The 24,080-nt window shown below is 40.7% G+C and overlaps 1 protein-coding gene and 1 long non-coding RNA gene across 12 annotated transcripts in view; both read left to right on the forward strand.

The window, feature by feature from the left end:
* LOC106575154 (glycogen synthase kinase-3 beta) overlaps window positions 1–22,202 on the forward strand; it is a 65,105-nt gene extending 42,903 nt beyond the window's left edge. For 2 of the 4 annotated variants that reach the window (XM_045698784.2, XM_045698785.2), the window contains exons 9-11: window positions 859–1,066; window positions 18,510–18,608; window positions 19,540–22,202. In XM_045698784.2, coding sequence (XP_045554740.1) covers window positions 859–1,066; window positions 18,510–18,608; window positions 19,540–19,604 — 372 coding nt within the window. In that variant the 3' untranslated portion in view covers window positions 19,605–22,202. The remainder of the gene's footprint in view (window positions 1–858; window positions 1,067–18,509; window positions 18,609–19,539) is intronic. The other 2 variants (XM_045698786.2, XM_045698787.2) reach the window with 1 other exon arrangement.
* On the forward strand, window positions 9,844–16,049 carry LOC145861351 (uncharacterized). Of its 8 annotated transcripts, none has more exons than XR_014381073.1 (4): window positions 11,049–11,606; window positions 12,566–14,445; window positions 15,015–15,678; window positions 15,729–16,049. It is a non-coding gene; the product is annotated as an uncharacterized LOC145861351 (long non-coding RNA). The 8 variants fall into 8 exon arrangements; XR_014381077.1 differs by having other exon boundaries at window positions 12,566–13,941; window positions 14,192–14,445; window positions 15,015–16,049; XR_014381076.1 differs by having other exon boundaries at window positions 11,049–11,150; window positions 11,501–11,606; window positions 15,015–16,049.
* Window positions 22,203–24,080: the final 1,878 nt, after the last annotated feature.

Below are 24,080 nucleotides of genomic sequence, written 5' to 3' on the forward strand. Positions count from 1 at the left end.
TCTCCCCTCTGCAAGAGACAATTTATGCTTGATCTGAAAATGTGGCCGGAGATGCCGTTTGGGGGGTGTGGCCAAATTGAGCTCCGTACCGCATCTCTTTGCGCCTCTCAAATTTTGTAACAATGCGGAAGGCTCCGTATGGCTCCGCATTGACATGATTGGTTGACGGTGGGTGAGGGCGGGAGGTCCTGTATAAACACAAACTCACTTCCTTCAAAACAGCTTTGTGCTGCTCGGTGAAGCGCAAGAATTATGATTACCCTGACTTCTGCAGTGGCCATATCACCATAAATGCTGCACTGCCAATGCCGAGATTGGGATTGACCATGCTGCACCTTTTAAGATATGTTTACACTCCCTCTGGTGGTGTAATACTGCACTGTCCTCTGGCCTGTGAGTTTCTGAATAAAAGTGAATCTACTAGACATTTTAGGTCCCACTTTAAACAGTCACTTCAAAGGTATGAAGACTTAAAGAATGCTATTTAAGGCTTTGTAAAATTGTTTAAAGTGGAGCAAGATTTGAAAACCCTGTCATTCCACCTGTAGTGTGTGTGTGTGTGTGTGTGTAGATATACGGTGCCTAGTGAAAGTCTTCACCCTTGCACATTTTGCAGCCTTAGATTTAAATTTTAAAAAATAATTAAATTTGGATTTTGCACAGGCACTGTATAATGTTTAGCAGGTGTAGGGTGAAGTTGTCTCTGGATGCTGATCTTTGGTCAGTTTTGCATATTCCCCACTAATGCTTAAGGCTAGGATTGGGGGAAGCTGATCCTAGATCTGTACCTAGGGTAATCTTCACCCAGGAGCTTTAGCTGACGTGTCACCTCTAACCTGTGTCATTGACCGGTTTCAGCCTTGTGTGATTGGCTCTCAGGTGTTCCGGCCGCGCACGCCCCCTGAGGCCATCGCTCTGTGCTCGCGGCTGCTGGAGTACACGCCCACAGCGCGCTTCACGCCCCTGGAGGCCTGTGCCCACACCTTTTTCGACGAGCTCCGGGACCCCAACCTCAAGCTGCCCAACGGGCGCGAGAAGCCCCTGCTCTTCAACTTCTCCACACAGGGTATGGATGGAGCTCATACACAGCTCTGTATCTCCTACAGAATTACTAGAATGGACAAAGACCCTCAGACCACTGCAATTTGACTGGAACACTCATGGGACCACTCAATATGGATGCCAGTCTACTCATCACAGAACTTTGACTTGAATAGGAATTGTGTTTTTATACATGCCAAATTTGACTGCTGATTAGCATGGTGGTTGGTAATGGGGAATGTGACTATTAGCCCATTAGATGATTGTGATTGTGATTTAAATTTGATCAGAGCGAATTAATGCTGTGAGTATGATTGATTGTAATTGTCACTATTCCTTGCTACTTTGTAATGTAGGGCTCCCTCGTAAAAGAGACCTTACTCTCAATGGGACTTCCCATGGTTAAAATAAAGGCTAAATATGCTATGATGGTGAATGTGAAAGTTGGGCCTGTAGTTGTAGGCCAAATGGTAGAATGTGTGTCTATAGGTAACTGTAGTTGGGTCTGTGGTTGTAAATGGTAGAATGTGTGTCTATAGGTAGCTGTAGTTGGGTCTGTGGTTGTAAATGGTAGAATGTGTGTCTATAGGTAGCTGTAGTTGGGTCTGTGGTTGTAAATGGTAGAATGTGTGTCTATAGGTAACTGTAGTTGGGTCTGTGGTTGTAAATGGTAGAATGTGTGTCTATAGGTAACTGTAGTTGGGTCTGTGGTTGTAAATGGTAGAATGTGTGTCTATAGGTAACTGTAGTTGGGTCTGTGGTTGTAAATGGTAGAATGTGTGTCTATAGGTAACTGTAGTTGGGTCTGTGGTTGTAAATGGTAGAATGTGTGTCTATAGGTAACTGTAGTTGGGTCTGTGGTTGTAAATGGTAGAATGTGTGTCTATAGGTAACTGTAGTTGGGTCTGTGGTTGTAAATGGTAGAATGTGTGTCTATAGGTAACTGTAGTTGGGTCTGTGGTTGTAAATGGTAGAATGTGTGTCTATAGGTAACTGTAGTTGGGTCTGTGGTTGTAAATGGTAGAATGTGTGTCTATAGGTAACTGTAGTTGGGTCTGTGGTTGTAAATGGTAGAATGTGTGTCTATAGGTAACTGTAGTTGGGTCTGTGGTTGTAAATGGTAGAATGTGTCTATAGGTAACTGTAGTTGGGTCTGTGGTTGTAAATGGTAAATGTGTTATCTATAGGTAACTGTAGTTGGGTCTGTGGTTGTAAATGGTAGAATGGTTCTATAGGTAACTGTAGTTGGGTCTGTGGTTGTAAATGGTAGAATGTGTGTCTATAGGTAACTGTAGTTGGGTCTGTGGTTGTAAATGGTAGAATGTGTGTCTATAGGTAACTGTAGTTGGGTCTGTGGTTGTAAATGGTAGAATGTGTGTCTATAGGTAACTGTAGTTGGGTCTGTGGTTGTAAATGGTAAATGTGTATCTATAGGTAACTGTAGTTGGGTCTGTGGTTGTAAATGGTAAATGTGTATCTATAGGTAACTGTAGTTGGGTCTGTGGTTGTAAATGGTAAATGTGTATCTATAGGTAACTGTAGTTGGGTCTGTGGTTGTAAATGGTAGAATGTGTGTCTATAGGTAACTGTAGTTGGGTCTGTGGTTGTAAATGGTAGAATGTGTGTCTATAGGTAACTGTAGTTGGGTCTGTGGTTGTAAATGGTAGAATGTGTGTCTATAGGTAACTGTAGTTGGGTCTGTGGTTGTAAATGGTAGAATGTGTGTCTATAGGTAACTGTAGTTGGGTCTGTGGTTGTAAATGGTAGAATGTGTGTCTATAGGTAACTGTAGTTGGGTCTGTGGTTGTAAATGGTAGAATGTGTATCTATAGGTAACTGTAGTTGGGTCTGTGGTTGTAAATGGTAGAATGTGTGTCTATAGGTAACTGTAGTTGGGTCTGTGGTTGTAAATGGTAGAATGTGTGTCTATAGGTAACTGTAGTTGGGTCTGTGGTTGTAAATGGTAGAATGTGTGTCTATAGGTAACTGTAGTTGGGTCTGTGGTTGTAAATGGTAGAATGTGTGTCTATAGGTAACTGTAGTTGGGTCTGTGGTTGTAAATGGTAGAATAGGTTTCTATAGGTAACTGTAGTTGGGTCTGTGGTTGTAAATGGTAGAATGTGTGTCTATAGGTAACTGTAGTTGGGTCTGTGGTTGTAAATGGTAGAATGTGTGTCTATAGGTAACTGTAGTTGGGTCTGTGGTTGTAAATGGTAGAATGTGTGTCTATAGGTAACTGTAGTTGGGTCTGTGGTTGTAAATGGTAGAATGTGTATCTATAGGTAACTGTAGTTGGGTCTGTGGTTGTAAATGGTAGAATAGGTTTCTATAGGTAACTGTAGTTGGGTCTGTGGTTGTAAATGGTAGAATGTGTGTCTATAGGTAACTGTAGTTGGGTCTGTGGTTGTAAATGGTAGAATGTGTGTCTATAGGTAACTGTAGTTGGGTCTGTGGTTGTAAATGGTAGAATGTGTGTCTATAGGTAACTGTATTTGGGTAGTTGGGTCTGTGGTTGTAAATGGTAGAATGTGTGTCTATAGGTAACTGTAGTTGGGTCTGTGGTTGTAAATGGTAGAATGTGTGTCTATAGGTAACTGTAGTTGGGTCTGTGGTTGTAAATGGTAGAATGTGTGTCTATAGGTAACTGTAGTTGGGTCTGTGGTTGTAAATGGTAGAATGTGTGTCTATAGGTAACTGTAGTTGGGTCTGTGGTTGTAAATGGTAGAATGTGTGTCTATAGGTAACTGTAGTTGGGTCTGTGGTTGTAAATGGTAGAATGTGTGTCTATAGGTAACTGTAGTTGGGTCTGTGGTTGTAAATGGTAGAATGTGTGTCTATAGGTAACTGTAGTTGGGTCTGTGGTTGTAAATGGTAGAATGTGTGTCTATAGGTAACTGTAGTTGGGTCTGTGGTTGTAAATGGTAGAATGTGTGTCTATAGGTAACTGTAGTTGGGTCTGTGGTTGTAAATGGTAGAATGTGTGTCTATAGGTAACTGTAGTTGGGTCTGTGGTTGTAAATGGTAGAATGTGTGTCTATAGGTAACTGTAGTTGGGTCTGTGGTTGTAAATGGTAGAATGTGTGTCTATAGGTAACTGTAGTTGGGTCTGTGGTTGTAAATGGTAGAATGTGTGTCTATAGGTAACTGTAGTTGGGTCTGTGGTTGTAAATGGTAGAATGTGTGTCTATAGGTAACTGTAGTTGGGTCTGTGGTTGTAAATGGTAGAATGTGTGTCTATAGGTAACTGTAGTTGGGTCTGTGGTTGTAAATGGTAGAATGTGTGTCTATAGGTAACTGTAGTTGGGTAGTTGGGTCTGTGGTTGTAAATGGTAAATGTGTATCTATAGGTAACTGTAGTTGGGTCTGTGGTTGTAAATGGTAGAATGTGTGTCTATAGGTAACTGTAGTTGGGTCTGTGGTTGTAAATGGTAGAATGTGTATCTATAGGTAACTGTAGTTGGGTCTGTGGTTGTAAATGGTAGAATGTGTGTCTATAGGTAACTGTAGTTGGGTCTGTGGTTGTAAATGGTAGAATGTGTGTCTATAGGTAACTGTAGTTGGGTCTGTGGTTGTAAATGGTAGAATGTGTGTCTATAGGTAACTGTAGTTGGGTCTGTGGTTGTAAATGGTAGAATGTGTGTCTATAGGTAACTGTAGTTGGGTCTGTGGTTGTAAATGGTAGAATGTGTGTCTATAGGTAACTGTAGTTGGGTCTGTGGTTGTAAATGGTAGAATGTGTGTCTATAGGTAACTGTAGTTGGGTCTGTGGTTGTAAATGGTAGAATGTGTGTCTATAGGTAACTGTAGTTGGGTCTGTGGTTGTAAATGGTAGAATGTGTGTCTATAGGTAACTGTAGTTGGGTCTGTGGTTGTAAATGGTAGAATGTGTATCTATAGGTAACTGTAGTTGGGTCTGTGGTTGTAAATGGTAGAATGTGTGTCTATAGGTAACTGTAGTTGGGTCTGTGGTTGTAAATGGTAGAATGTGTATCTATAGGTAACTGTAGTTGGGTCTGTGGTTGTAAATGGTAGAATGTGTGTCTATAGGTAACTGTAGTTGGGTCTGTGGTTGTAAATGGTAGAATGTGTGTCTATAGGTAACTGTAGTTGGGTCTGTGGTTGTAAATGGTAGAATGTGTGTCTATAGGTAACTGTAGTTGGGTCTGTGGTTGTAAATGGTAGAATGTGTGTCTATAGGTAACTGTAGTTGGGTCTGTGGTTGTAAATGGTAGAATGTGTGTCTATAGGTAACTGTAGTTGGGTCTGTGGTTGTAAATGGTAGAATGTGTGTCTATAGGTAACTGTAGTTGGGTCTGTGGTTGTAAATGGTAGAATGTGTGTCTATAGGTAACTGTAGTTGGGTCTGTGGTTGTAAATGGTAGAATGTGTGTCTATAGGTAACTGTAGTTGGGTCTGTGGTTGTAAATGGTAGAATGTGTGTCTATAGGTAACTGTAGTTGGGTCTGTGGTTGTAAATGGTAGAATGTGTTTCTATAGGTAACTGTAGTTGGGTCTGTGGTTGTAAATGGTAGAATGTGTGTCTATAGGTAACTGTAGTTGGGTCTGTGGTTGTAAATGGTAGAATGTGTGTCTATAGGTAACTGTAGTTGGGTCTGTGGTTGTAAATGGTAGAATGTGTGTCTATAGGTAACTGTAGTTGGGTCTGTGGTTGTAAATGGTAGAATGTGTGTCTATAGGTAACTGTAGTTGGGTCTGTGGTTGTAAATGGTAGAATAGGTTTCTATAGGTAACTGTAGTTGGGTCTGTGGTTGTAAATGGTAGAATGTGTGTCTATAGGTAACTGTAGTTGGGTCTGTGGTTGTAAATGGTAGAATGTGTGTCTATAGGTAACTGTAGTTGGGTCTGTGGTTGTAAATGGTAGAATGTGTGTCTATAGGTAACTGTAGTTGGGTCTGTGGTTGTAAATGGTAGAATGTGTGTCTATAGGTAACTGTAGTTGGGTAGTTGGGTCTGTGGTTGTAAATGTGTGTCTATAGGTAACTGTAGTTGGGTAGTTGGGTCTGTGGTTGTAAATGGTAAATGTGTATCTATAGGTAACTGTAGTTGGGTCTGTGGTTGTAAATGGTAGAATGTGTGTCTATAGGTAACTGTAGTTGGGTCTGTGGTTGTAAATGGTAGAATGGTTCTATAGGTAACTGTAGTTGGGTAGTTGGGTCTGTGGTTGTAAATGGTAGAATGTGTGTCTATAGGTAACTGTAGTTGGGTCTGTGGTTGTAAATGGTAGAATGTGTGTCTATAGGTAACTGTAGTTGGGTCTGTGGTTGTAAATGGTAGAATGTGTGTCTATAGGTAACTGTAGTTGGGTCTGTGGTTGTAAATGGTAGAATGTGTGTCTATAGGTAACTGTAGTTGGGTCTGTGGTTGTAAATGGTAGAATGTGTGTCTATAGGTAACTGTAGTTGGGTCTGTGGTTGTAAATGGTAGAATGTGTGTCTATAGGTAACTGTAGTTGGGTCTGTGGTTGTAAATGGTAGAATGTGTGTCTATAGGTAACTGTAGTTGGGTCTGTGGTTGTAAATGGTAGAATGTGTGTCTATAGGTAACTGTAGTTGGGTCTGTGGTTGTAAATGGTAGAATGTGTGTCTATAGGTAACTGTAGTTGGGTAGTTGGGTCTGTGGTTGTAAATGGTAGAATGTGTGTCTATAGGTAACTGTAGTTGGGTCTGTGGTTGTAAATGGTAGAATGTGTGTCTATAGGTAACTGTAGTTGGGTCTGTGGTTGTAAATGGTAGAATGTGTATCTATAGGTAACTGTAGTTGGGTCTGTGGTTGTAAATGGTAGAATGTGTGTCTATAGGTAACTGTAGTTGGGTCTGTGGTTGTAAATGGTAGAATGTGTGTCTATAGGTAACTGTAGTTGGGTCTGTGGTTGTAAATGGTAGAATGTGTGTCTATAGGTAACTGTAGTTGGGTCTGTGGTTGTAAATGGTAGAATGTGTGTCTATAGGTAACTGTAGTTGGGTCTGTGGTTGTAAATGGTAGAATAGGTTTCTATAGGTAACTGTAGTTGGGTCTGTGGTTGTAAATGGTAGAATGTGTGTCTATAGGTAACTGTAGTTGGGTCTGTGGTTGTAAATGGTAGAATAGGTTTCTATAGGTAACTGTAGTTGGGTCTGTGGTTGTAAATGGTAGAATAGGTTTCTATAGGTAACTGTAGTTGGGTCTGTGGTTGTAAATGGTAGAATAGGTTTCTATAGGTAACTGTAGTTGGGTCTGTGGTTGTAAATGGTAGAATGTGTGTCTATAGGTAACTGTAGTTGGGTCTGTGGTTGTAAATGGTAGAATGTGTGTCTATAGGTAACTGTAGTTGGGTCTGTGGTTGTAAATGGTAGAATGTGTGTCTATAGGTAACTGTAGTTGGGTCTGTGGTTGTAAATGGTAGAATAGGTTTCTATAGGTAACTGTAGTTGGGTCTGTGGTTGTAAATGGTAGAATGTGTGTCTATAGGTAACTGTAGTTGGGTCTGTGGTTGTAAATGGTAGAATGTGTGTCTATAGGTAACTGTAGTTGGGTCTGTGGTTGTAAATGGTAAATGTGTTCTATAGGTAACTGTAGTTGGGTCTGTGGTTGTAAATGGTAGAATGTGTATCTATAGGTAACTGTAGTTGGGTCTGTGGTTGTAAATGGTAGAATGTGTGTCTATAGGTAACTGTAGTTGGGTCTGTGGTTGTAAATGGTAGAATGTGTGTCTATAGGTAACTGTAGTTGGGTCTGTGGTTGTAAATGGTAGAATGTGTGTCTATAGGTAACTGTAGTTGGGTCTGTGGTTGTAAATGGTAGAATGTGTGTCTATAGGTAACTGTAGTTGGGTCTGTGGTTGTAAATGGTAGAATGTGTGTCTATAGGTAACTGTAGTTGGGTCTGTGGTTGTAAATGGTAGAATGTGTGTCTATAGGTAACTGTAGTTGGGTCTGTGGTTGTAAATGGTAGAATGTGTGTCTATAGGTAACTGTAGTTGGGTCTGTGGTTGTAAATGGTAGAATGTGTGTCTATAGGTAACTGTAGTTGGGTCTGTGGTTGTAAATGGTAGAATGTGTGTCTATAGGTAACTGTAGTTGGGTCTGTGGTTGTAAATGGTAGAATGTGTGTCTATAGGTAACTGTAGTTGGGTCTGTGGTTGTAAATGGTAGAATAGGTTTCTATAGGTAACTGTAGTTGGGTCTGTGGTTGTAAATGGTAGAATGTGTGTCTATAGGTAACTGTAGTTGGGTCTGTGGTTGTAAATGGTAGAATGTGTGTCTATAGGTAACTGTAGTTGGGTCTGTGGTTGTAAATGGTAGAATGTGTGTCTATAGGTAACTGTAGTTGGGTCTGTGGTTGTAAATGGTAGAATGTGTGTCTATAGGTAACTGTAGTTGGGTCTGTGGTTGTAAATGGTAGAATGTGTGTCTATAGGTAACTGTAGTTGGGTCTGTGGTTGTAAATGGTAGAATGTGTGTCTATAGGTAACTGTAGTTGGGTCTGTGGTTGTAAATGGTAGAATAGGTTTCTATAGGTAACTGTAGTTGGGTCTGTGGTTGTAAATGGTAGAATGTGTGTCTATAGGTAACTGTAGTTGGGTCTGTGGTTGTAAATGGTAAATGTGTATCTATAGGTAACTGTAGTTGGGTCTGTGGTTGTAAATGGTAGAATGTGTGTCTATAGGTAACTGTAGTTGGGTCTGTGGTTGTAAATGTGTGTCTATAGGTAACTGTAGTTGGGTAGTTGGGTCTGTGGTTGTAAATGGTAAATGTGTATCTATAGGTAACTGTAGTTGGGTCTGTGGTTGTAAATGGTAGAATGTGTGTCTATAGGTAACTGTAGTTGGGTCTGTGGTTGTAAATGGTAAATGTGTGTCTATAGGTAACTGTGGGAGTTGGGTCTGTGGTTGTAAATGGTAGAATGTGTGTCTATAGGTAACTGTAGTTGGGTCTGTGGTTGTAAATGGTAGAATGTGTGTCTATAGGTAACTGTAGTTGGGTCTGTGGTTGTAAATGGTAGAATGTGTGTCTATAGGTAACTGTAGTTGGGTCTGTGGTTGTAAATGGTAGAATGTGTGTCTATAGGTAACTGTAGTTGGGTCTGTGGTTGTAAATGGTAGAATGTGTGTCTATAGGTAACTGTAGTTGGGTCTGTGGTTGTAAATGGTAGAATGTGTGTCTATAGGTAACTGTAGTTGGGTCTGTGGTTGTAAATGGTAGAATGTGTGTCTATAGGTAACTGTAGTTGGGTCTGTGGTTGTAAATGGTAGAATGTGTGTCTATAGGTAACTGTAGTTGGGTAGTTGGGTCTGTGGTTGTAAATGGTAGAATGTGTATCTATAGGTAACTGTAGTTGGGTAGTTGGGTCTGTGGTTGTAAATGGTAGAATGTGTGTCTATAGGTAACTGTAGTTGGGTCTGTGGTTGTAAATGGTAGAATGTGTGTCTATAGGTAACTGTAGTTGGGTCTGTGGTTGTAAATGGTAGAATGTGTGTCTATAGGTAACTGTAGTTGGGTCTGTGGTTGTAAATGGTAGAATAGGTTTCTATAGGTAACTGTAGTTGGGTCTGTGGTTGTAAATGGTAGAATGTGTGTCTATAGGTAACTGTAGTTGGGTCTGTGGTTGTAAATGGTAAATGTGTATCTATAGGTAACTGTAGTTTGGTCTGTGGTTGTAAATGGTAAATGTGTATCTATAGGTAACTGTAGTTGGGTAGTTGGGTCTGTGGTTGTAAATGTGTGTCTATAGGTAACTGTAGTTGGGTAGTTGGGTCTGTGGTTGTAAATGGTAAATGTGTATCTATAGGTAACTGTAGTTTGGTCTGTGGTTGTAAATGGTAAATGTGTATCTATAGGTAACTGTAGTTGGGTAGTTGGGTCTGTGGTTGTAAATGTGTGTCTATAGGTAACTGTAGTTGGTAGTTGGGTCTGTGGTTGTAAATGGTAGAATGTGTGTCTATAGGTAACTGTAGTTGGGTCTGTGGTTGTAAATGGTAGAATGTGTGTCTATAGGTAACTGTAGTTGGGTCTGTGGTTGTAAATGGTAGAATGTGTGTCTATAGGTAACTGTAGTTGGGTCTGTGGTTGTAAATGGTAGAATGTGTGTCTATAGGTAACTGTAGTTGGGTCTGTGGTTGTAAATGGTAGAATGTGTGTCTATAGGTAACTGTAGTTGGGTCTGTGGTTGTAAATGGTAGAATGTGTGTCTATAGGTAACTGTAGTTGGGTCTGTGGTTGTAAATGGTAGAATGTGTGTCTATAGGTAACTGTAGTTGGGTCTGTGGTTGTAAATGGTAGAATGTGTGTCTATAGGTAACTGTAGTTGGGTCTGTGGTTGTAAATGGTAGAATAGGTTTCTATAGGTAACTGTAGTTGGGTCTGTGGTTGTAAATGGTAGAATGTGTGTCTATAGGTAACTGTAGTTGGGTCTGTGGTTGTAAATGGTAGAATGTGTGTCTATAGGTAACTGTAGTTGGGTCTGTGGTTGTAAATGGTAGAATGTGTGTCTATAGGTAACTGTAGTTGGGTAGTTGGGTCTGTGGTTGTAAATGGTAGAATGTGTGTCTATAGGTAACTGTAGTTGGGTCTGTGGTTGTAAATGGTAGAATGTGTGTCTATAGGTAACTGTAGTTGGGTCTGTGGTTGTAAATGGTAGAATAGGTTTCTATAGGTAACTGTAGTTGGGTCTGTGGTTGTAAATGGTAGAATGTGTGTCTATAGGTAACTGTAGTTGGGTCTGTGGTTGTAAATGGTAGAATGTGTGTCTATAGGTAACTGTAGTTGGGTCTGTGGTTGTAAATGGTAGAATGTGTATCTATAGGTAACTGTAGTTGGGTAGTTGGGTCTGTGGTTGTAAATGGTAGAATGTGTATCTATAGGTAACTGTAGTTGGGTCTGTGGTTGTAAATGGTAGAATGTGTGTCTATAGGTAACTGTAGTTGGGTCTGTGGTTGTAAATGGTAGAATGTGTGTCTATAGGTAACTGTAGTTGGGTCTGTGGTTGTAAATGGTAGAATGTGTGTCTATAGGTAACTGTAGTTGGGTCTGTGGTTGTAAATGGTAGAATGTGTGTCTATAGGTAACTGTAGTTGGGTCTGTGGTTGTAAATGGTAGAATGTGTATCTATAGGTAACTGTAGTTGGGTCTGTGGTTGTAAATGGTAGAATGTGTGTCTATAGGTAACTGTAGTTGGGTCTGTGGTTGTAAATGGTAGAATAGGTTTCTATAGGTAACTGTAGTTGGGTCTGTGGTTGTAAATGGTAGAATAGGTTTCTATAGGTAACTGTAGTTGGGTCTGTGGTTGTAAATGGTAGAATAGGTTTCTATAGGTAACTGTAGTTGGGTCTGTGGTTGTAAATGGTAGAATGTGTGTCTATAGGTAACTGTAGTTGGGTCTGTGGTTGTAAATGGTAGAATGTGTGTCTATAGGTAACTGTAGTTGGGTCTGTGGTTGTAAATGGTAGAATGTGTGTCTATAGGTAACTGTAGTTGGGTAGTTGGGTCTGTGGTTGTAAATGGTAGAATGTGTGTCTATAGGTAACTGTAGTTGGGTCTGTGGTTGTAAATGGTAGAATGTGTGTCTAGGTAACTGTAGTTGGGTCTGTGGTTGTAAATGGTAGAATAGGTTTCTATAGGTAACTGTAGTTGGGTCTGTGGTTGTAAATGGTAGAATGTGTGTCTATAGGTAACTGTAGTTGGGTCTGTGGTTGTAAATGGTAGAATGTGTGTCTATAGGTAACTGTAGTTGGGTCTGTGGTTGTAAATGGTAGAATGTGTATCTATAGGTAACTGTAGTTGGGTCTGTGGTTGTAAATGGTAGAATGTGTATCTATAGGTAACTGTAGTTGGGTCTGTGGTTGTAAATGGTAGAATGTGTGTCTATAGGTAACTGTAGTTGGGTCTGTGGTTGTAAATGGTAGAATGTGTGTCTATAGGTAACTGTAGTTGGGTCTGTGGTTGTAAATGGTAGAATGTGTGTCTATAGGTAACTGTAGTTGGGTCTGTGGTTGTAAATGGTAGAATGTGTGTCTATAGGTAACTGTAGTTGGGTCTGTGGTTGTAAATGGTAGAATGTGTATCTATAGGTAACTGTAGTTGGGTCTGTGGTTGTAAATGGTAGAATGTGTGTCTATAGGTAACTGTAGTTGGGTCTGTGGTTGTAAATGGTAGAATAGGTTTCTATAGGTAACTGTAGTTGGGTCTGTGGTTGTAAATGGTAGAATAGGTTTCTATAGGTAACTGTAGTTGGGTCTGTGGTTGTAAATGGTAGAATAGGTTTCTATAGGTAACTGTAGTTGGGTCTGTGGTTGTAAATGGTAGAATGTGTGTCTATAGGTAACTGTAGTTGGGTCTGTGGTTGTAAATGGTAGAATAGTGTTTCTATAGGTAACTGTAGTTGGGTCTGTGGTTGTAAATGGTAGAATAGGTTTCTATAGGTAACTGTAGTTGGGTAGTTGGGTCTGTGGTTGTAAATGGTAGAATGTGTGTCTATAGGTAACTGTAGTTGGGTCTGTGGTTGTAAATGGTAGAATGTGTGTCTATAGGTAACTGTAGTTGGGTCTGTGGTTGTAAATGGTAAATGTGTGTCTATAGGTAACTGTAGTTGGGTCTGTGGTTGTAAATGGTAGAATGTGTGTCTATAGGTAACTGTAGTTGGGTCTGTGGTTGTAAATGGTAGAATGTCTGTCTATAGGTAACTGTAGTTGGGTCTGTGGTTGTAAATGGTAGAATAGGTTTCTATAGGTAACTGTAGTTGGGTCTGTGGTTGTAAATGGTAGAATGTGTGTCTATAGGTAACTGTAGTTGGGTCTGTGGTTGTAAATGGTAGAATGTGTGTCTATAGGTAACTGTAGTTGGGTCTGTGGTTGTAAATGGTAGAATGTGTGTCTATAGGTAACTGTAGTTGGGTCTGTGGTTGTAAATGGAAGAATGTGTGTCTATAGGTAACTGTACTTGGGTAGTTGGGTCTGTGGTTGTAAATGGTAGAATGTGTGTCTATAGGTAACTAGTTGGGTCTGTGGTTGTAAATGGTAGAATGTGTGTCTAGGTAACTGTAGTTGGGTCTGTGGTTGTAAATGGTAGAATAGGTTTCTATAGGTAACTGTAGTTGGGTCTGTGGTTGTAAATGGTAGAATGTATCTATAGGTAACTGTAGTTTCGTCTGTGGTTGTAAATGGTAAATGTGTATCTATAGGTAACTGTAGTTTGGTCTGTGGTTGTAAATGGTAAATGTGTATCTATAGGTAACTGTAGTTGGGTAGTTGGGTCTGTGGTTGTAAATGTGTGTCTATAGGTAACTGTAGTTGGGTAGTTGGGTCTGTGGTTGTAAATGGTAAATGTGTATCTATAGGTAACTGTAGTTTGGTCTGTGGTTGTAAATGGTAAATGTGTATCTATAGGTAACTGTAGTTGGGTAGTTGGGTCTGTGGTTGTAAATGTGTGTCTATAGGTAACTGTAGTTGGTAGTTGGGTCTGTGGTTGTAAATGGTAGAATGTGTGTCTATAGGTAACTGTAGTTGGGTCTGTGGTTGTAAATGGTAGAATGTGTGTCTATAGGTAACTGTAGTTGGGTCTGTGGTTGTAAATGGTAGAATGTGTGTCTATAGGTAACTAGTTGGGTAGTTGGGTCTGTGGATGTAAATGGTAGAATGTGTGTCTATAGGTAACTGTAGTTGGGTCTGTGGTTGTAAATGGTAGAATGTGTGTCTATAGGTAACTGTAGTTGGGTCTGTGGTTGTAAATGGTGGAATGTGTGTCTATAGGTAACTGTAGCTGGGTCTGTGGTTGTAAATGGTAGAATGTGTGTCTATAGGTAACTGTAGTTGGGTCTGTGGATGTAAATGGTAGAATGTGTGTCTATAGGTAACTGTAGTTGGGTAGTTGGGTCTGTGGTTGTAAATGGTAGAATGTGTATCTATAGGTAACTGTAGTTGGGTAGTTGGGTCTGTGGTTGTAAATGGTAGAATGTGTGTCTATAGGTAACTGTAGTTGGGTCTGTGGTTGTAAATGGTAGAATGTGTGTCTATAGGTAACTAGTTGGGTCTGTGGTTGTAAATGGTAGAATGTGTGTCTAGGTAACTGTAGTTGGGTCTGTGGTTGTAAATGGTAGAATAGGTTTCTATAGGTAACTGTAGTTGGGTCTGTGGTTGTAAATGGTAGTGTATCTATAGGTAACTGTAGTTTGGTCTGTGGTTGTAAATGGTAAATGTGTATCTATAGGTAACTGTAGTTTGGTCTGTGGTTGTAAATGGTAAATGTGTATCTATAGGTAACTGTAGTTGGGTAGTTGGGTCTGTGGTTGTAAATGTGTGTCTATAGGTAACTGTAGTTGGGTAGTTGGGTCTGTGGTTGTAAATGGTAAATGTGTATCTATAGGTAACTGTAGTTTGGTCTGTGGTTGTAAATGGTAAATGTGTATCTATAGGTAACTGTAGTTGGGTAGTTGGGTCTGTGGTTGTAAATGTGTGTCTATAGGTAACTGTAGTTGGTAGTTGGGTCTGTGGTTGTAAATGGTAGAATGTGTGTCTATAGGTAACTGTAGTTGGGTCTGTGGTTGTAAATGGTAGAATGTGTGTCTATAGGTAACTGTAGTTGGGTCTGTGGTTGTAAATGGTAGAATGTGTGTCTATAGGTAACTAGTTGGGTAGTTGGGTCTGTGGATGTAAATGGTAGAATGTGTGTCTATAGGTAACTGTAGTTGGGTCTGTGGTTGTAAATGGTAGAATGTGTGTCTATAGGTAACTGTAGTTGGGTCTGTGGTTGTAAATGGTAGAATGTGTGTCTATAGGTAACTGTAGTTGGGTCTGTGGTTGTAAATGGTAGAATGTGTGTCTATAGGTAACTGTAGTTGGGTCTGTGGTTGTAAATGGTAGAATGTGTATCTATAGGTAACTGTAGTTGGGTAGTTGGGTCTGTGGTTGTAAATGGTAGAATGTGTGTCTATAGGTAACTGTAGTTGGGTCTGTGGTTGTAAATGGTAGAATGTGTGTCTAGGTAACTGTAGTTGGGTCTGTGGTTGTAAATGGTAGAATAGGTTTCTATAGGTAACTGTAGTTGGGTCTGTGGTTGTAAATGGTAGAATGTGTGTCTATAGGTAACTGTAGTTGGGTCTGTGGTTGTAAATGGTAGAATGTGTGTCTATAGGTAACTGTAGTTGGGTCTGTGGTTGTAAATGGTAGAATGTGTATCTATAGGTAACTGTAGTTGGGTAGTTGGGTCTGTGGTTGTAAATGGTAGAATGTGTGTCTATAGGTAACTGTAGTTGGGTCTGTGGTTGTAAATGGTAGAATGTGTGTCTAGGTAACTGTAGTTGGGTCTGTGGTTGTAAATGGTAGAATAGGTTTCTATAGGTAACTGTAGTTGGGTCTGTGGTTGTAAATGGTAGAATGTGTGTCTATAGGTAACTGTAGTTGGGTCTGTGGTTGTAAATGGTAGAATGTGTGTCTATAGGTAACTGTAGTTGGGTCTGTGGTTGTAAATGGTAGAATGTGTATCTATAGGTAACTGTAGTTGGGTAGTTGGGTCTGTGGTTGTAAATGGTAGAATGTGTATCTTTCGGTTACTGTAGTTGGGTCTGTGGTTGTAAATGGTAGAATGTGTGTCTATAGGTAACTGTAGTTGGGTCTGTGGTTGTAAATGGTAGAATGTGTATCTATAGGTAACTGTAGTTGGGTCTGTGGTTGTAAATGGTAGAATGTGTGTCTATAGGTAACTGTAGTTGGGTAGTTGGGTCTGTGGTTGTAAATGTGTGTCTATAGGTAACTGTAGTTGGGTCTGTGGTTGTAAATGGTAGAATGTGTGTCTATAGGTAACTGTAGTTGGGTCTGTGGTTGTAAATGGTAGAATGTGTGTCTATAGGTAACTGTAGTTGGGTCTGTGGTTGTAAATGGTAGAATGTGTGTCTATAGGTAACTAGTTGGGTAGTTGGGTCTGTGGTTGTAAATGGTAGAATGTGTGTCTATAGGTAACTGTAGTTGGGTCTGTGGTTGTAAATGGTAGAATGTGTGTCTATAGGTAACTGTAGTTGGGTCTGTGGTTGTAAATGGTAGAATGTGTGTCTATAGGTAACTGTAGTTGGGTCTGTGGTTGTAAATGGTAGAATGTGTGTCTATAGGTAACTGTAGTTGGGTCTGTGGTTGTAAATGGTAGAATGTGTATCTATAGGTAACTGTAGTTGGGTAGTTGGGTCTGTGGTTGTAAATGGTAGAATGTGTATCTATAGGTAACTGTAGTTGGGTAGTTGGGTCTGTGGTTGTAAATGGTAGAATGTGTGTCTATAGGTAACTGTAGTTGGGTCTGTGGTTGTAAATGGTAGAATAGGTTTCTATAGGTAACTGTAGTTGGGTCTGTGGTTGTAAATGGTAGAATGTGTGTCTATAGGTAACTAGTTGGGTCTGTGGTTGTAAATGGTAGAATGTGTGTCTAGGTAACTGTAGTTGGGTCTGTGGTTGTAAATGGTAGAATAGGTTTCTATAGGTAACTGTAGTTGGGTCTGTGGTTGTAAATGGTAGAATGTGTGTCTATAGGTAACTGTAGTTGGGTAGTTGGGTCTGTGGTTGTAAATGGTAAATTTGTATCTATAGGTAACTGTAGTTTGGTCTGTGGTTGTAAATGGTAGAATGTGTGTCTATAGGTAACTGTAGTTGGGTCTGTGGTTGTAAATGGTAGAATGTGTATCTATAGGTAACTGTAGTTGGGTAGTTGGGTCTGTGGTTGTAAATGGTAGAATGTGTATCTATAGGTAACTGTAGTTGGGTCTGTGGTTGTAAATGGTAGAATGTGTGTCTATAGGTAACTGTAGTTGGGTCTGTGGTTGTAAATGGTAAATGTGTATCTATAGGTAACTGTAGTTGGGTCTGTGGTTGTAAATGGTAAATGTGTGTCTATAGGTAACTGTAGTTGGGTAGTTGGGTCTGTGGTTGTAAATGTGTGTCTATAGGTAACTGTAGTTGGGTCTGTGGTTGTAAATGGTAGAATGTGTGTCTATAGGTAACTGTAGTTGGGTCTGTGGTTGTAAATGGTAGAATGTGTGTCTATAGGTAACTGTAGTTGGGTCTGTGGTTGTAAATGGTAGAATGTGTGTCTATAGGTAACTGTAGTTGGGTCTGTGGTTGTAAATGGTAGAATGTGTGTCTATAGGTAACTGTAGTTGGGTCTGTGGTTGTAAATGGTAGAATGTGTGTCTATAGGTAACTGTTGTTGGGTAGTTGGGTCTGTGGTTGTAAATGGTAGAATGTGTATCTATAGGTAACTAGTTGGGTCTGTGGTTGTAAATGGTAGAATGTGTATCTATAGGTAACTGTAGTTGGGTCTGTGGTTGTAAATGGTAGAATGTGTATCTATAAGTAACTGTAGTTGGGTCTGTGGTTGTAAATGGTAGAATGTGTGTCTATAGGTAACTGTAGTTGGGTCTGTGGTTGTAAATGGTAGAATGTGTGTCTGTAGGTAACTGTAGTTGGGTCTGTGGTTGTAAATGGTAGAATAGGTTTCTATAGGTAACTGTAGTTGGGTCTGTGGTTGTAAATGGTAGAATGTGTGTCTATAGGTAACTGTAGTTGGGTCTGTGGTTGTAAATGGTAGAATGTGTGTCTATAGGTAACTGTAGTTGGGTCTGTGGTTGTAAATGGTAGAATGTGTGTCTATAGGTAACTGTAGTTGGGTCTGTGGTTGTAAATGGTAGAATGTGTGTCTATAGGTAACTGTAGTTGGGTCTGTGGTTGTAAATGGTAGAATGTGTGTCTATAGGTAACTGTAGTTGGGTCTGTGGTTGTAAATGGTAGAATGTGTGTCTATAGGTAACTGTAGTTGGGTCTGTGGTTGTAAATGGTAGAATGTGTGTCTATAGGTAAATGTAGTTGGGTCTGTGGTTGTAAATGGTTGAATAGGTTTCTATAGGTAACTGTAGTTGGGTCTGTGGTTGTAAATGGTAGAATGTGGTTGTATCCTGACTCTCCACCCTTCTCACAAAGTGTGCACTTTCACACTTGTCGTGGATGTGACATTGTTGGAAAAGCCCTCTATTCACTATTTACACCAATCCAGCTCTTTTAAATCCATGATGGGAGTATGCATATTTGGTCCATAGCCATAGAATTTGACTTAGTGAATATGAGGATGGTGATTGATTACGATGTGATCATAGTGAACGCATGCTGTGACTCCAGTAGGATGGTGATTGATTACGATGTGATCATAGTGAACGCATGCTGTGACTCCAGTAGGATGGTGATTGATTACGATGTGATCATAGTGAACGCATGCTGTGACTCAGGTAGGATGGTGATTGATTACGATGTGATCATAGTGAACGCATGCTGTGACTCAGGTAGGATGGTGATTGATTACGATGTGATCATAGTGAACGCATGCTATGACTCCGGTAGGATGATGGTGAATGTGATAGTCGGCTCTGTAGTTGTAAATATTAGATGTGCTGTCTATCTGTAGGTGATTTTGTCTGACGTGGTGTTTCTTTCTCTGCTTCCCCAGAGTTGTCCAGTAACCCCTCCTTAGCCTCCATCCTCATCCCCGCCCACGCCCGGAATCAGCCCGGGGCCTTCACTCCTACCAACGCCTCCGCACCCTCAGGTCATTACACCCCCCACCCCCCTGTCTGTCTCTCTCTCTCACCCGGTCTCTGTCTCTCTCTCTCACCCGGTCTCTGTCTCTCTCTCTCACCCGGTCTCTGTCTCTCTCTCTCACCCGGTCTCTGTCTCTCTCTCTCACCCGGTCTCTGTCTCTCTCTCTCACCCGGTCTCTGTCTCTCTCTGTCTCTCACCCGGTCTCTGTCTCTCTCTGTCTCTCTCTGTCTCTCACCCGGTCTCTGTCTCTCTCTGTCTCTCACCCGGTCTCTGTCTCTCTCTGTCTCTCACCCGGTCTCTGTCTCTCTCTGTCTCTCACCCGGTCTCTGTCTCTCTCTGTCTCTCTCTGTCTCTCTCTGTCTCTCTCTGTCTCTCTCTGTCTCTCTCTGTCTCTCTCTGTCTCTCTCTGTCTCACACCCGGTCTCTCTCTGTCTCTCTCTGTCTCACACCCGGTCTCTCTCTCTCACTCTCTGTCTCACCCGGTCTCTCTCTCTCTCTCTCACCCGGGTCTCTCTCTCTCTCAGCTGGTCTCTCTGTCTCTCCCACTATTGCCATTCCTAAATCGACCTCTAGACACGTTTGTAGATCTGGCAGGGTTGGATAGGTGTAAACTAGGGTTCTTGTGGCAGGGGCTATGGGTCATTGAAGGATTGGGAACTTCTCTCTCTCTTCTGTCCTCACCCTCACCTCTCACTACTCCTGGCTAGAGTCTCTTCTCAGTACTAACCAGGGCCCGTGTTCACAATGCGTCCCAGAGTATAGCGTCTAGAGTGCTGATTTAGGACCAGAATTCCCCTTTTAGAAAATAATGAATAACATTGTGGAAAGAGTGGACCTGATCGCAGATCAGCGCTGTTACTCCGAGACACTTTGTGAATAAGGGCCCAGAGCTCTCCTCATTAAAGGCAAGTTGTATAACGTACTGCTTCCATTTCCAGATGCCAACAGCGGAGACCGTGGCCATACCACCAACGCTGCCTCCGCCTCCAACGCCTCCACCTGAAACCTCTTCCTAACCCCGCTGCCCACGCCCGAGCTCCTGGACAACAACAGTGGCATGGCGGCACACCAACCAATTAATAAAGCAAAGCAAGAAAACTGACGCCCGACAAAGATGAACACAAGGAAAACCGAATCGGAACTTCGTTATTCCCCTACCACCTCCACCCTCTCCTCTCCCATCGTTTTAATGTTTGTTTATTTATTTGTACAAAAAGGACAACCGTGATACGTTCTCAGAGCTGCTCTTCATCTTTCTGTACTTTGAAGAGGAGGGGACCGGGTGTGTTTAGTGTAGAGATAATGTATAGCTATATAAGTATACAAAAGTACTCTGACGTGTTTGTTTCCATAGACAATCTTCTTTGTTTCATATGCTAGATATAGTCATCCCACTCTCTCTGTGTAAGAGAGGCCTCTACATGCGTCCTGCAACAGCCTTACGTTCAGACTGTGGCCCCTTGGGGCCCCTGTCGACCCCTTCCCACCCATTCATATATATATATACATCTGAGGACCTTGATGACGTCGCGACTTTTAATGGTTGACCTCGATATCTGTGTCTGTGTTCAATGTACACATACACAATTGATATATTGTAGAATTGTGTCAGCTACTCTCTCTCCCACTTCAGAAATCACACTCCTGCTATGCAGCACCATTTTGAGATTCTGCTCGTAGGGCAACAGTTGTCTCGCAACGCCGCACGTTTTTTGGGTACGTCCCCCTTTTAGCTCTGAGAAACGGTGCATAAATGAGTTTTACCGCATTTTTCCCCTAAGGGTAATGCCATACCGACAAAACTTTGCCAGAACAGACCTAAGAGCAAGAAAGAGATTCTGTCTTACATGTGATTTCAGTGAAGACCAGGACCTCTGTATTACTTTCCTGCTGCTTGTCAGATAGACATTATGACTAGTAAAGCCTGGTGTTGTTCTGTTTCTTGTTAGTGGGTGGGTTTCGGGGACTGGCTATGAAGGATGCTTGGATGCGGGCGTATGATTGCATTTCCTCACAATCTTTTGTTACCATTCTGTGTCTGAATGTTCCCTATAATTTAGTGCACTGCTTTTGACCACAGTCCACATAGCTCTGGGCAAAAGTAGTAGGGAATAGTGTCATTTCAGACGCAGACCCATGTCATTTTAAACCACTGTTGGAAGTCCTTCCTCATTCTGACTTAACCCTTTCCTGCTCTTCTTTTGCAACTGAAAGTCCTGCCATCCCATCCCTCAACACTTTGAAGACCTATACAAAAAGTACACACAAATGTGTTTGTATTTATGTTTGTAGATGCTCTTCACCAAACTGGCTTACGTGTGCGTGTCTTCCTGTGGTATGTATGTAAATAGGCAGACCCAAGAACTGTTAATGAGAAAAAACAACAAAAATGAATGATATAAAGAAGAATACAAAATAAAAAAACATTCAGGTTAAAAGTTATTGTATAGTCAAACTGTAGATCAGCTTTGTTTTTTTCCTCCAGCCATATAGTTCAATCTAAACTGTACAGTAGGTGCCAGCTGTATCATTGTAAGAATAACCAGTAATGTATAGTATATCTATAGGTTGGAGTGCCTTTGCTTCCACTCATTCTCTCTGCTCTTCCCCAGGTCCCCTCCCTCCATGGTCCTACCTGGAGGTTCTGGTGTGAAATTGCCCTTACGCACAGATCTAGTTTCAGCTTGGCCTCCCGAAATCCTAACCATAGTGGGGAAAACGCTAAACTGACTCGAGACCAGCGTACAGGGCAACTTCACCCTATTCCTTCCTGGAGTGCTGTTGACTTCCCCTTTCCACCTCTCTGATCTTACATGTACCACAATTCACTGCAATAGCCAGGTGTCACACAGACCACACTCATCACGTCACGTTTCTTTTTGTACGATTGGCTGTGTGTCTTTGACTTTGGGACCCCTTTTGGTGGTGGTGGGTTGGGGGAGTTGTCTTATTGTCTTTTTAAAGTGTCTGAGAAAATCATTCTCTTTCCAGGAAGGTTTGGGGTGGGTTTTAAAATGTGTTTATATGGTTTTATGAGAGATGCGCATACAACCCCACACGGTTCTGGGGGAAGTCTTGTCGTATTCAGTATTACTTTCTCAGCTATGGCAATAAACAATTTGTCTGTAGGATTTGTGTCCACATTCTCAACAGCACTCTGGGAGAGATGTTATGTAGCACCGATCCTTCATGTTTTTTATTACATTTTTTTAAAGCATATATTTGTATGCTTGCTTGTAATATTTCCATCCGTAAATGTGTTGCTATCCAATCATCTGGCCTGTAAAACAAACAATGTGACCACTTCTTGTGACTTTAAGGATAACATATGTACAAAACAATGTTTAAAAAAATTATATGTATAAAAGAAGGTCTGGGTTATATTCAATTTACAACAGAAAAAACTATAACATTACTACTACTTGAATGCCTCTGTGACTGAAATTTTGATTTCATTTTGAATATAAACCTTTTGTTCTGTGAAGGTATGCTTAATGTCCCCTCTCCCTGTAAATATTTCTGTCTGTGACTTGGTTCAGAGAAATAGTTACCTGGTACTGTAATTTGCATTAAATAAACAGTAGATTAGCCTGGAAATGAACACACTGTTGTGTCATGTTTTTGTGTGTCTGGTTTTGTTCTCATATGCTAATTGGGTTGTGTTTAGAACAGAGAAAACATTGAAACTGAGTTACTTGTATGAGAAAGCACGTATTTGTTATTCCGTTGAAAAACATTTGTGCTACAGTACGTTCCCTACTGAGCACAACCGTTACCTCCAAGGTTGGATGCGTTCCAGTAGAAAGTAGCCTATCCCATGGTCCTGGTGACGGGTTTCTTTTGAGCCCACGATTAAGATGCAAATCTACCCCAGGTTGTGGCTTATGGTATTATAATATAGATAGTTGGACTCAGGTCTACATTTCCCATTTTAAGATGGGGATTAACATGAAATACATTTCAAGTTAACAAAATACATTTCATTTTCAGATTTGACAAATACATTACCTTGTTCCCTTAAATTCCTCTACCTTTCTGCAGTATTTACATATCCGCCTGAACAATTTACATAAATGTTTTTGAATCATTAATTTTTTTAAAGAACTACAGGTGTCGTTCAGTCTTCTCTGCTCAGTTACAACGAAGGATTCCCATTGAACTGAACCCAGATCCCCACAAACCAATCAGGTCAGTTTCCTTTTATTCCCAAAACCATGAACTCTGTGTAGAATAGCAGTGTAGATGTGAGATATTACCTGGTAAGTGTCTTTTTTTTCAATCAATGTCTGAGAAAGTGAATCTTTAATTGTTCTCATCCAAATCAACATTTGTAGACAACATTAGAATTACTCACTAGGTCTGTGAAAAAAACGTTATGAAGAAATGTCGTCAAAGTTTTTGCTTCAAATGTTTTCTTTATGTGTAGTTATTGACTTTAATTACTTACTTACCCTCTGGTGTTTTATCCCTGTAGGATAAAGACTTCGACAGCATTATGAGTAAATATAGAAAGTATAAAGATCTACTGAGAGATATTCCTCTCTTTCCAGGTAATGTGTTTTATTTGTATTCTATTTCTGTTATATGATATTTTATTCCTGTCAGTTATATAGAGATGTAATAAATAATCATTACTGAATAAACAATTTAAAGTTTTTTTTAAAAATCCAGTGTTTTCTAAACTGCAGCCCAGAAAACAGAATGGCCATGGGGTAGTTTGGGGAAAAAAAGTCTTCTTAATAAATGTTATGAATGTTTGAGCAGAATGATCATCATTTGGCTACTGGGCACCTGTCCCTTTCAAGACACTAGCTCAAAATAGTTTAGTGGACCGGCCCATTTGCCCCTGGTGGGCCAGTGTGCCAGACAGATATGCCCAGGCTGATTTATGGTAGCATTCAGCCCCTGCTACAGCCTCCTGATGATTCATTGGAAAGGATATGCTGTAGCTTCCAGGAGCAGTCGATGTTACATTCCAGTCTAATTTTTAACACATTTCAGAATAATTTATAACAACCACTTCCAACTCATGTTCTATTTGATCAGCGTAGATGTTTGAATTTTAAAAATAGTTCAACCATGAGTGCCCGTTAATGTGAATGTGTCATGTGTGTCCTTCAACTGTCATTCATTTTGGCACATTGTAATTCAGACGTTTTCACTAATGGAATAATGCGCAATCTGGCGCACCCAAAGAAAAGCTTGATGGGCCTCTACACTAAGCGGAACTTGGAGAAGTACAACAATGTGATGATCAAGAACATTGTCAAACTGTGCCAGATCCAGGCCCATCATGCTGTCCTGGAGGTAACAGCTTATGCAATACACTCATACCTATTTCAGACAGAAGATGTGGTTACCTGTAAAAAATACAAGGCAATGTTTATATGACCTTTCAAACAGCATCTTATTTACCACTTTTTTTTGCAGATATACCCCTTTTATACATCAAATCAATTGTATTTATAAACCTCTTTTT

The sequence above is a fragment of the Salmo salar genome, chromosome 17 (genome assembly GCF_965601325.2).
Source record: "Salmo salar chromosome 17, fSalSal1, whole genome shotgun sequence".
Classification (NCBI taxonomy): domain Eukaryota; kingdom Metazoa; phylum Chordata; class Actinopteri; order Salmoniformes; family Salmonidae; genus Salmo; species Salmo salar.